A 13,203-nucleotide genomic window follows, 5' to 3' on the forward strand; every position below is an offset into this window, starting at 1 on the left:
TATCTTGTAGGGATCACAAGCTCCAGTGTAAGCATAATCGGTCAACGTATGAACTATGGGTTTGAAGACGATAGGTCCCATGACATTTCACCTAGAGTTTTAAAAATACAAAATAAAGAACATCCAAGACTTAATAAGCATGCAAAAGGTTAGTAAATTTTACAGCGAATTAAGTTATAAGATTAGATATATCTAACTCAGAATTCTACCTAAAAATTAACTCAAGATGTCTCAGTTTTGAAATTTTTCTTCTTAACTTTCAGTTAATCTGTACACAGTTTTGTTGACTAGAACTCACAGGCTCATGTGCTTTCATGGACTTTCCTGAGTAATCAGGGAAGGAAAGTAGCTACCGAAAGAGATTAGAGCTAGTAATCCCTGCTGACTTCTACCCCACCCCACCCCACCCCACCCGCACCCCCACCTGGGGGGGGGGGCAGGTGGATTTAAAACAAGATCTAGAAATCATGTCAGTAAATGACTCCCAGATGCCTACTTATGTTGTAACCATGGAGTAAAACTGCACACAGGAATTTCATTCCCCTGTGGTAGAACCTTGGGAGGCTTCTTTGTTACTACTAAGCATTATTAACATTTTAAAAACTGATTAGCAAGTAGCTCTACAGTGACAACCCTAATCTTTTTTTTTTTTCAGCTGCATTTAAAAATTTTTTCCCATAGGGTGGAAAGTGGTATTTAAGTGTATAAATATTTAATTAGAATAATTAGTCACCTGCATTAAAGTATTGGCACAGAGAGCTGTTAATTTTTTCTTTTTTTTTAATTTCTATTGGGGAATTAATGTTTTACATTCAACAGTAAATACAATAGTTTGTACATGCATAACATTCCCCAGTTTCCCATTTATCAGTACAACCCCCACTATGTCATTTATCATCCTTCATGGACCTGTATTGTTAATTTTTTCTGTGTGTGGCAACTACAGTTATACTGAGGCCAACTTAAATTTTTATCATCTTCAGTCATATACCCAGATGATCAGGTATTTTTGGACATGAAAATAATTAAATGTCTGTATGTATGTGTATAGAAATAACCCCAATTCAATTAGAGAAAGCTCCATTAGAAGCTTTCACAGGGGAGCCAGGCGGTGGCACACCTGGTTAAGCACACACATTACAGTGCACAAGGACCCACGTTCAAACCCCTGGTCCCCACCTGCAGGGGGAAAGCTTCAGGAGTGGTGAAGCAGGGCTGCAGGTGCCTGTCTCTCTCTCCCTCTCTACTCCCCCCCCCCCGTCTATCCAATAATAAATAAATAAAATATTTTTAAAAAAACAGAGAAAGAGAAAAAGGAAAAAAGAGACTTTCATAGGAGGCCGAGGGCTGGTGGTGCGCCTGGTGGAGCACACTCACTCAGCATAATGCACAGGGACCCAGGGTAAGCCTCAGTGCAGAAGCGTTCTGAGCGCTGAAACTGTGCCGCAGGCGTCTAGCTCACACCCCTCCTTTCTCAGTTTCCCTCTGTCTCTATTGAGTGTAATTTTTCTTTTTAAGGAAAGAAACTTTTAAAAAAGAAACTGGGAGTCGGGCGGTAGCACAGCGGGTTAAACGCAGGTGGCGCAAAGCACAAGGGCCAGAGTAAGGATCCTGGTTCGAGCCCCCGGCTCCCCACCTGCAGGGAGTCGCTTCACAAGCGGTGAAGCAGGTCTGCAGGTGTCTGTCTTTCTCTCCCCCTCTCTGTCTTCCCCTCCTCTCTCCATTTCTCTCTGTCCTATCCAACAACTGACATCAATAACTACAACAATAAAACAACAAGGGCAACAAAAGGGAATAAATAAATAAATATTTAAAAAATTAAAAAGAAACAATAAACTGTCTGTTAGACTCAAAGATAGTTCACCTGGTAGAGTACCTGCTTTATCGTGGGTTTGAGCACCATGACATGGGAAGTCCTACGGATGGTGGAACGATACTGCAGTGTCTGTCTTCCTCTCCTTTTTCTATTTGAATTTTTTTAAGAAATGAAACAGTTGACCATTAGAGTGGTGGTATTACACATATATAAGTTCCTAGTATTATAAGGGGAAAAAAAAAAAACAAAACCTTGGTTTTCTCTTTTTAATATATTTTTTTCTTTTCCTACCGCCAGGGCTATCCTTGGAGCTCAGTGCAAACACTATGAATCCACTGCTTCTGGCAGCCACTCTTTCCTTTCATTTTTTTATTTGATAGGACAGAGAAATTGACACAGGAGGGGAAATACAGAGGGAAAGGGAAGGGGACACCCGCAGGCCTGCTTGGCTGTCCTAAAGTGTCCCTCCTGCAGGTGGGGCAGGGGCTTGAGTCACTTAAGTCTTTCAGGACCTCTTCTCTGGGTAGTTGTAGGAGTCATCTGCTAAGACACCGCGTCTCTTCCAGCTGCTTTTTGGTCCATGTCGCATACTTGTCCAGAAGATATCTCTGTATAGTGTAGTCGTCATTCATTTCACACTCAGAAGCTTGAGTGATTCCTTGTTTCTCACAAAATTAAGTACTCTATAAGATGATTTTTTTCAGAATTTTATGATAGTGGGTATAATTCTACACCATTGCCACTCCCAGAGTTCTCTGTATGATTCCTTCTGTTGGGAGCCATAGCATTTTCCCCAAGGTTGCAGATATGGACTATTATCTCTACAACTACTTCTCTTTATGTGTATGTATGCGTCCTTTTTTTTTTTTTTTTTTTACCATAGTCCCATCTCCTCTTCCCTTCCACGTCACACCTACACCTATTACTACTTCCGAATGTCCTTGTTTTTTTTCCTCTTCTCTCTCCATATACTGATGGAATTAGAGTTCAGAGCCCTCTGGTCATCTTCCTTCTATCATTTATACCCTGCTGGGAGTAAGGAATGACCAGAATTCTTTTTGTGGTACAGAAGGTGGGAATTCTGGCTTCTATAATTGCTTCTGCTCTGGACATGGATGTTCGCAGTCTGATCCATACCCTCAGCCTGTTTCTTTCTTTTTATATATATATATGTTCCCTTTTGTTGCCCTTGTTTTATTGTTGTAGTTGTTATTGTTGTTGTTGATGTTGTCGTTGTTGGATAGGACAGAGAGAAGGGGAAGACAGGAGGAGAGAGAGATACCTGCAGATCTGCTTCACCGCCTGTGAAGTGACTTCCCTGCAGGTGGGGAGCTGGGGGCTCGAACTGGGATCCTTATACAGGTCCTTGTGCTTCACAGCATGACCCACTGCGCTACCGCCCCACTCCCCACCAGCCTGTTTCTGTCTTTCCCTAGTGGGGCAGGGCTCTGCGGAGGTGAGGTTCCAGGACACATTGATGAGGTCGTCTGTCCAGGGAGGTCAGGATGGAATCATAGTAGCGTCTGCAAGTTGGTGTCTGAAAGGGTTTTTTATTATTATTCATTTTTTAATTGCCATCAGAGTTAATGTTGGGGCTTGATCCTGGCACTTTGGATCCACTGCTGCTGCTTTGTAGTATGCTGAAGTTGGGGAGCATGATAGGTGCCTCCAGATTTCTCCTTTTATTCTCAGAAGTGCTTTGTCAGCCACAGAGGTCTTTGGACAAGTTTTTCAGTTTGCTTGAAAAGCACTATTAGGCTTTTGATAGGACTGCATTGAAATAGTAGATTGCCTTTGGTAGAATGGCCGTTTTAATAATGTTTCTTTTTTTTTTTTCCTTATTGGGGAATTAAATGTTTTACATTCAACAGTAAATATAATAGTTTGTACATGCATGACATTCCCCAGTTTCCCATTTATCAGTAATGTTTCTTCTTCCAATCCAGCAATGAAGAGTGTTCTTCCATTCTGTGTGTCCTTCTTTATTTCTCTTAACAGTGACCTTTAGTTTCTGGTGTACAAGTCCTTCACCTGCTTCCTGAGATTCACCCCAAGATATCTTATCTTATTAAAATGTGATTGAGATATCAAAGGTATACATATTGGAAAGGAAGAAATCAGGCTGTCATTATTTGCTGATGACACAACAATATATCTAGAGAATCCCAAAGACTCCACCAAAATGAAAACTACTGGAAATATTAAATTCACGAAAGCAGCAGAATATTAAATTGCTGGCGTTTCTGTAACGTGTGCACTAAACCAAGTGCACCACCACTGGGCCCCTTCAAGGAGTCAGAGGAAAGGGAAATAAAAGGCCCACCCACTCTCCCTCCCTCCCTCCCTCCCTTCCTTCCTTTCTTCCACTGCCAGGGTTATCACTGGGGCTGGGTGCCAGTACCATGAATTAATAGATTGCTCCTGGTGATCAGTTTTCCTTTTTTTAATATATGTATAATATATATTTCTTTATTTTCCCTTTTGTTGCCCTTTTTTTTTCATTCTTGTTGTATTTACTGTTGTTATTTGTTGTCGTTGTTGGATAGGACAGAGAGAAATGGAGAGAGGAGGGGAAGACAGAGAGGGGGAGAGAAAGACAGACACCTGCAGACCTGCTTCACCGCCTGGGAAGCGACTCCCTGAAGCCACGTGGGGAGCCGGGGCTCAAACCGGGATCCTTGTACCGGTCCTTGTGCTTTGCGCCACATGCACTTAACCCTCTGCGCTACCGTCCAGCTCCCGTCCTTTTTTTTTTTTTAATTCAGATAGAGAAAAATGGGTGCAATTAATTACTAGGTGCTTATTGTGCTTTGAGGCTATAGAAAAACTAGATATACATCTGATATGCACAGAACTTACAGGTTGGTAGGAAAGAATTACAAACAAATAAATAAATAGTTACAAACAGACCAAAGGGAGCTAGAAAAGTACAGATTGCTGTGAAAAAGTTTGACCAGATTGTTTCTTCTCTTTTGCTTGTCACATTGTGATTCTTCTATTTCTTTCCCACTTTTGATACTGGCCTGCTAACCTCTTGATATAAGCAAGGTTTCTTTTTTCTCTTGCACCTAGTGAGTCCTCCTAGTTATTTTGGTTATAAAGGGTTGGTTACCAAACCTATCCATATATTTGAAAAAGTAAATTTTCAGTGCTTTGAGAATAATTTCCAATTTTAACAGACCATGTTACAATATTCTGAATATTATTGAACAAGTGTTTTCAATGTAAGGTCTTTTTGTTGTCAATTTCGGATTTACAGGATCATCAGCCTTACAGCAGATTTCCAATTTTGACTTCACATCCACAAATACCTTGACAGAAGACTCAGTAGTAGTTGTTGGGAAAGGTATTTCAAATTTATTTATCGTTTAGTTTTGTATTTGTGTATTTCATGTGTAAACAAAACGTATCAATGAAAAGAGATGCCTGTGAGTCAGGTGCTCAATGAAACTCATGGTTATGCAAAGAGACTCATTACTGAGGCTCCAGAGTCCCTGGTTCTATCCCCTGGTTCAATCCCCTGCCAGAGCTGAGCAGTGCCCTGATATAAAAAATATTAATAAGTAATTAATTAAAGCCTTCCTCAGATTGACTTCAGCCTACTCTTGCTGTCTTACTTTCTTCAGTTCTTCTGCCCAAAGAAATGAAATTTGTCGGGAGTCGGGCGGTAGGTAGCGCAGCAGGTTAAGCGCACGTGGCGCAAAGCGCAAGGACCGGCTCAAGGATCCCGGTTCGAGCCCCTGGCTCCCCATCTGCAGGGGAGTTGCTTCACAGGCGGTGAAGCAGGTCTTCAGGTGTCTGTCTTTCTCTCCCCCTCTCTGTCTTCCCCTCCTCTCTCCATTTCTCTCTGTCCTATCCAACAACAACGACAACAATAACTACAACAATAAAACAACAAGGGCAACAAAAGGGAATAAATAAATAAATAAATAAAAATCTTTAAAAAAAATGAAATTTGTCATTCTTTTTTTTTTTTTTTCTTTACCAGAGCACTGTTCAGCTCTGGCTTGTGGTGGTACAGGGGATTGAACCCCTGGGACTTTGGAGCCTCAAGCATGCTAGTCTATTTGTATAACCATTATGCTATCTGCCTGTCATTCTTTTTTTCTTTTTTTAATGAATGAATTTTATTGCTTCCACTGCATCTGGTGGCCAATTTTTCCTTTCCTTTCCTTTTCTTTTTATTCGATAGGGCAGAGAGAAATTGAGAAGTGAGCGGGAGATAGAGGAGAAAAAACTCCTGCAGACCTAGTTCAACACTTAGGAAGCTTGCCCCCTGCAGATGGAAAGCAGGGGCTTGAACCCCAGTCCTTACGCATAGTGTTACCTGCGCCTAACTGGGTGATCCACTGCCTGGCCCCGTTTGTCATTCTATGCACATGCTTTATGCTTTTTTAGCTCTGCTTTTAAGCATTCCTATCGCACAGATATTTTGCCTTGCTTCCTTCTTGTCTGTTCATACCCATTGTTTCTCCCAATCCCAGCTCCATGAAATTAAACACTCAGCATGGGGCTGGGCAGTGGCACGCCCGGTTGAGTTCACATGAGTACATGTTGCCATGTACTCGAGCCCGTGTTCAAGCTCCTGGTCTGCTGCACCTGTAGAGGGAAGTCGTCAAGTAGTGCTCCAGATCTTTCCTTTTCTCCCTCCCTTTCTGTCTCTGCTTTGCCTCTTGATTGCTCTCTGTCTAGTGAAAAAATCACAAAAACAAAAGAAACCTCTCAGCCCACACTTTTCTTGCCCGTCCGCACTCACACTGTGTAGTTGTTCCTTGATATAGCGTGAGCTATCTCATGGTCCCTGTTCCCCTGGCATGCTGTTAGGGTATTTTACTTTACATCTCATGTTTCTTTAAACACACTTTTCATATTAACTTATTATTTATTTCTGAAAGGCAAGAACTTTGTCTTAAACTGTTACAATGCCATCACATCAATATTTAATGACAGCACTTGATGGTTGGTTGCTTCCAGGTGTATTTGGAAGTCCAAAACCCGTGCCAGCAACCTGCAGCCAGTCAATGATAGCTTCTGTGGAAAACGGGGACGCGTTTTCGGTTAAACAAAGTATTGAGCCGCCATCAGGAATTTATGGAAAAGCAGTCCCGCAAAGCATTCCACCATATCTCGACGCTGAGAATGAAAAAGAGGTAAGGTCATTGGCTAGTTCTTAGAATAGATTTAAACTTGGAAATATCATTATTTTGTCGTAGTGTTGGGGGATCAAGAATTTCAGCCAGCCGAAGGAGTCAACAAGGAGGAACTGGCCACAGAAAGAGCTCGCGCTCTAAAGAATTCTGCGCCCCGACAAAGGGATGGGACAAGCTTCTCTAGGGGCTGCGGGCTGAGGGGGGACCTGGACCCACTGCCCAGGGCCTGGCAGTTACTGTTACTGCTCTTCTTAGTTACTTAGTTACTCTTCTGCTCACTGTTGTCTTTCCTGCACAGCTGTGTCTGGGGAAGCTCAGCCTCAGGACTTAGAAGCTCCGGCATAAGATAAGATACACCAGTTGGGGCAGAGGAGGGGCTGCCTTTCTCAAGGTCTCCTGGTATCTGAGATTTGTCCCCTTAGTCTGGTTAGTTAACTCTTTCTGTGTCATGACATTGTCTTTTCCACCTCAGTAGACTTAGGGTCGTGAAATTACATCAACTAAAGTTTTAAAAATCTCAGTGTAGTTGAAATTTCAGATTCTTATCATTGAACTAATAACATTATTCTCCCTTCCTGTCGAAGTGTAAAGTGTACTTTGTGCTGTGCGTGCCATTTATATAAATGTATATTCTCATTTTGGAGAGATATGCTCAAGGAATAAAAACTGACATCTTCAAGCATAAATGGCTTTGAATATTAGCATTAAATATTCTTTTTTACTGCTGATTTAATTTTAATTTACAAAATTATAAGATAACGGGTTTAATTCTACACCCTTCATACCCCATTCCCTCTGTTGGAAACTCCAGTAGTTCTCCCAACACCCAGATACGGGCTGACTGTTATGTCTGTGAATCTCTATCTTTATCTACATGTGTTCGCCCATTTTCCTGATGATCCTTCTTCTCTTCCTTTCTAAATCACACCTACTCCTTCTGAGTGCTCTTCCCTGTCTTTCCCTCTTTTCTCTCCGGGTCCTGGTGGAAGTAGAGTTCAGGGCCCTCTGGTCATCTTCCCCCTAACATTTCCCCCTCTGGGAGCATGGACCAGAATTCTCTATGGGGAGCAGCAGGTGGGAGCTCTGGCTTCTGTCATGGCTTCTCTGCTGGACATGGGTGTTGGCAGGTGGATCCACACCCCCAGCCTGTTTCTCTCTTCCCCTAGTGATATTTTAAATTTTTATACAGATTAAAGTTTCTGTTTTAAAATCTACATATGACAAGATGAGACAAAAGAGAAAAGAGGAAAAAGAACTTTTCGACATTAAAGACTGTGAAAAGAAGGAACAGAACCCCTGGGACCGAGTGAAGCATACAGGAACTGAGAAAACGGCAGCTGAAAGTAAGTGGGATATAACTTTAAAGCAAACAAACTAGAAATGTTATAAAGCAAGTGTGCTGTGCTTAAGCTGGGCTTTATATAGGACTAGTAGTGGAAACTCCCAATAACTTCAGTCATAGAAATCACTAATTCTGGGAGCCGGGCGGTGGCGCAGCGGGTTAAGGGCAGGTGGCACAAAGCGCAAGGACCGGCATAAGGATCCCGGTTCGAGCCCCCGGCTCCCCACCTGCAGGGGAGTCGCTTCCCAGGCGGTGAAGCAGGTCTGCAGGTGTCTGTCTTTCTCTCCCCCTCTCTGTCTTCCCCTCCTCTCTCCATTTCTCTCTGTCCTGTCCAACAACAATGACATCAATCATAACTACAACAATAAAACAACAAGGGCAACAAAAGGGAATAAATAATAAATAAATATTTTTTTAATTGTGGTCTAAAAATTTTTTTAAAAAAAGAAAAGAAAGAAAGAAATCATTTAATTCTTTGTCCAGCCAGTGAGACAGTTCACCTGCTTTGTCATGCACACAACTCATATCTGACCCTTCCCTAGAGCAAGCTTCCGTGCTGAGGCATATTCCCTCCATCCCTCTGTCTCCTGCCATCTGGGAAGAATTAACTGGGATTGTGAAGCACTGCTATAACATAAATTTGGTGATGCAGGGCATTGAACCTGGGACTTTGAAACCTTCATGTCTGAGAGTGTGAAAGTTTCTTTGCATAACCATTATGCTATCCTACCCCCCCATCCCATATTTGAGTTTGATGCCTGGCACATCTCCCACCCCAAAAGAAAAAAAAATGTTTTAAATATATTTGGTATTGGGGGTCGGGTGGTGGCGCAGTGGGTTAAGCGCACGAGGCGCAATGCGCAGGGACCAGCGTAAGGATCCCGGTTCGAGCCCCCGGCTCCCCACCTGCAGGGGAGTCGCTTCACAGGCGGTGAAGCAGGTCTTCAGGTGTCTGTCTTTCTCTCCCCTCTCTCTGTCTTCCCCTCCTCTCTCCATTTCTCTCTGTCCTATCCAACAACAAAACGTCAACAATGGCAATAATAACCCCAACGAGGCTGCAACAACTAGGGCAACAAAAAAAAAAGGGGGGGAAATGGCCTCCAGGAGCGGTGGATTCATGGTGCAGGCACCGAGCCCAGCAATAACCCTGGAGGAAAAAAAAAAAAAAAAAAAAAATATATATATATATATATATATATATATATATATATGTATATATATTTGGTATTATAATTTTGTTGGAGATTATATCAGCAGTAGTACTTTCTGCGCAAAACATTAATAGAACCAGACTCTTATCTATTCGGAATAAGTCACCTGGGAGGGTGCGGGCTTTGCCACACTTAACCCATGTTCAAGCGTGGCCATCACTATACTGGGGGAGCTTTGCTTCTGCGGTGTCTTCCCTACTCTCCGTCTGTCTCTAGCTTTCTGTCTGAAAAAGTTTGCCCAGAGCAGTGAAGCTTCCACAGTGATGAAAAAAAAATAAAACAAAAACAAGAAAAGAATAGAAGTAATAGAATCTAGTATCAGAATATCGTTTGTATCCTTGTGACTCACTTATCTATATTTACATGATGTGCTTTGTTTTGTTTTAGAAGAAGGGTCTCCTGGAACCCTTCCCCAGTATAAAGAAAGAATGCCTTCGGTCACTCACAGTCCAGAAATAATGGATTCATCGGAACTTCGTCCATTTTCCAAACCAGATACAGCGCTGACAGAGGCCCTGAGGCTTCTAGCTGATGAGGACTGGTAAGTTCCTTAGCATGAAACTAAGCTGCTTCCCAAAAATGTTCTTTCATTTTTTTTTTTTTTAATAAATACCTTGAAACATTTTCTGTTAATAAGTTTTAGAAATAGTTCTTTTGGGGAGTTGGGCTGTAGCTCAGCAGGTTAAGCGCAGGTGGCGCAAAGCACAAAGACCAGCATAAGGATCCCGGTTCAAACCCTGACTCCCCACCTGCAGGGGAGTCGCTTCACAGGCGGTGAAGCAGGTCTGCAGGTGTCTGTCTTTCTCTCCTCCTCTCTGTCTTCCCCTCCTCTCTCCGTTTCTCTCTGTCCTATCCAACAATGACGACAACAACAATAATAACTACAACAATAAAACAACAAAAGGGAATAAATAAATAAAATATTTAAAAAAAAGAAAAGAAATAGTTCTTTTAGGGCCCCAGCTGCAGGGGAAGCATGAGTGGTGAAGCAGGGCTGCAGGGTCTCTCTGTCTCTTTCCCTCTTTATCTTCCCCTCCCCTCTTGATTTCTCTCTGTCTCTGTCCAATAATAAATAAAAAGATTTTAAATCAAATAGCTGAAAAAAAAAAGAAGAAAAGAAAGAAAGAAATAGTTCTTTTAAGGGCCAGGAGGTAGAGCACGAGGCTAACAGCACATCTCACTAAGCACAAGGGCCCACACAAGGACCCCGGCTCCCCACCTGCAGGGGAGTCACTTCACAGGTGGTGAAGCAGGTCTGCAGGTATTTCTCTCTCTCTCTCTCTCTCACTCGCTCTCTCTCTCCCTCTGTCTTCCCCTCCTATCTACATTTCTCTCTATCCTATCCAATAAAATGTAGAGAAAATGGACCCCAGGAGCAGTGGACTTGTCGACCCCAACTTTGATCCCTGGTATTATATATACTAGAGTGATATTCTAGTTCTCTCTCTTTTGGTAATGAATAAATGATTCTCTCTCTTTTTTTTTAAGATGTTTTACTGGTTATAGAATTCTAGAAGGGGTCGGGTGGTAGCACAGCGGGTTAAGCGCACGTGGCGCAAAGCACAAGGACCGACATAAGGATCCCGGTTCGAGCCCCCGGCTCCCCACCTGCAGGGGAGTCACTTCACAGGCGGTGAAGCAGGTCTGCAGGTGTCTGTCTTTCTCTCCCCGTCTTCCCCTCCTCTCTCCATTTCTCTCTGTCCTATCCAACAACAATGACATTAGTAACAGCGATAATAATAACTGCAACGATAAAACAACCAGGGCAACAAAAGGGAAAAAATGGTCTCCAGGAGCAGTGGATTCGTGGTGCAGACACTGAGCCCCAGCGATAACCCTGGAGGTGAAAAACAAACAAACAAAAATTCTAGATGAACAATTTTTGTTGATAGTGGTAGTGACAGTTTGTTTCCTTATGTCACTTAGGTTTTGGTCAGTTGATTTCTGGCTTGCATAATCCTGCCATGGTATTTCTCTTTTTTTTTTTTTTTTTTTTTGCCAGTGTGTAGCATTTTATGACTACTTTTAAAAATACTCCCCTTAACACCTTTTTTTTTTTTTAATCACTGGGGCTTCACCTCTCTGAGATGACTTTTGATTCTTTTTTAATTAATTGAAGACAGAGAAAAATCAAGAGCAAAGGGGGGGGGGTAGGGAGGAAGAAAGAGAGACATCCACAGCAGTGCGGGCTTTACCACACATGGAGCTCTCCCTACAGGTGAAGGATGCAGGCTTAATGCATGCCCTGTAGCACGGCAGCTCTGGGCGTAGATAGATGTGCTCAGCTGGGCGCACCCCCACTGACCTCCCCTGGGCTGATTCTTGTAACTATTTCTTTTTTATTTCTTTTTTTTTTTTCTAGATAAAAGTTGAGAAACAGATGGAGAATGAGCAAGAGAGACAGAGACACACATCCTGGGGAGGGAGGGCTGGGTGTTGGTGTACCCAGTTATTACCGTGCTTGAGTACCTAGGTTCGAGCCCCCATTCCCCACCTGCAGGGGCAAAACTTTATGAGTGGTGAAGCAAATCTGCAGGTGTCTCTCTTTACCTTTCCCTCTCTATCTCCCTCTCCCCTCTGAATTTCTCTGTCCTATCTAATAAAAAAGAAAGGGAAAAATGGCTGTTGGGAGTGGTATATTTAAGAGAGAGAAACTCTTTGCTATTCTGTGGGGGTTTTTTTTCTGTTTTTTTTAATTATTTATTTTCCCTTTTGTTACCCTTGTATTATTGTTGTTGAAATTATTGTTGTTGTCGTCATTGTTAGATAGGACAGAGAGAAATGGAGAGAGGAGGGGAAGACAGGGAGGGGGAAAGAAAGACAGACACCTGCAGACCTGCTTCACTGTAATTCTTTGCTAGTCTATGTTGTGTTTTCTGTGGTTTGTATGGGTTTTGTTCTTAGGTCTACAAGTTTATAGTTTCTACTAAGTTGCTAAAATCTCAACAACTAGTGTTAATTTCTTTTTTTAAAAAAAAATTCCCTTTTGTTGCTCTTGTTTTATTGTTGTAGTTATTTTTGTTGTTGTTCTAGATGTAGTTGTTGTTGGATAGGACAGAGAGAAATGGAGAGAGGAGGGGAAGACAGAGGGGGGAGAGAAAGACAGACACCTGCAGACACAGAAAGACAGACACAGGCGCCCCACCGCCTGTGAAGTGACTCCCCTGCAGGTGGGGAGCTGGGGGTTCGAACCGGGATCCTTACACCCGTCCTTGTGCTTTGCACCACGTGCGCTTAACCCTCTGCGCTGCCACCCAACTCCTTAGTGTTAATTTCTTTTTCTCCCTCTCTCAACTTCACTCTCTGCTTTTTACTTTTATATATATGGAATGGGGTTGTTTAGCATCTAAACTGTTATTTATACATATCAAAAATAAATATTTTTAAACAGAGCTTTTAAGGAGCTATCGACTTTGCTTTTTTCTTTTTTCATTATGCATCATGAGTATTTAAATGATTTTTTTTTCCCCTCCAGGGTTATTGCTGGGCTCAGTGCCTGCACCATGAACCCACTGCTCCTGGAGGCCTTTTTTTTTTTCCCCTTTTTGTTGCCCTTGTTGTTGTAGCCTCGTTGTCGTTATTATTATTGCCATTGTTGATGCTGTTCATTGTTGGATAGGACAGAGAGAAATGGAGAGAGGAGGGGAAGACAGAGAGGGGGAGAGAAAGACAGACACCTGCAGA

At 42.5% G+C, this 13,203-nt stretch overlaps 1 protein-coding gene across 1 annotated transcript in view; it reads left to right on the forward strand.

The window, feature by feature from the left end:
* Positions 1-13,203, forward strand: part of TOGARAM1 (TOG array regulator of axonemal microtubules 1) — a 62,590-nt gene that overhangs the window by 27,437 nt on the left and 21,950 nt on the right. The window contains 5 exon segments of the mRNA XM_060174203.1: positions 11-148; positions 5,076-5,162; positions 6,791-6,966; positions 8,156-8,309; positions 9,907-10,060. Of these exon segments, the coding sequence (XP_060030186.1) occupies positions 11-148; positions 5,076-5,162; positions 6,791-6,966; positions 8,156-8,309; positions 9,907-10,060 (709 nt within the window).

Source organism: Erinaceus europaeus, chromosome 16 (genome assembly GCF_950295315.1).
Source record: "Erinaceus europaeus chromosome 16, mEriEur2.1, whole genome shotgun sequence".
Taxonomy (NCBI): domain Eukaryota; kingdom Metazoa; phylum Chordata; class Mammalia; order Eulipotyphla; family Erinaceidae; genus Erinaceus; species Erinaceus europaeus.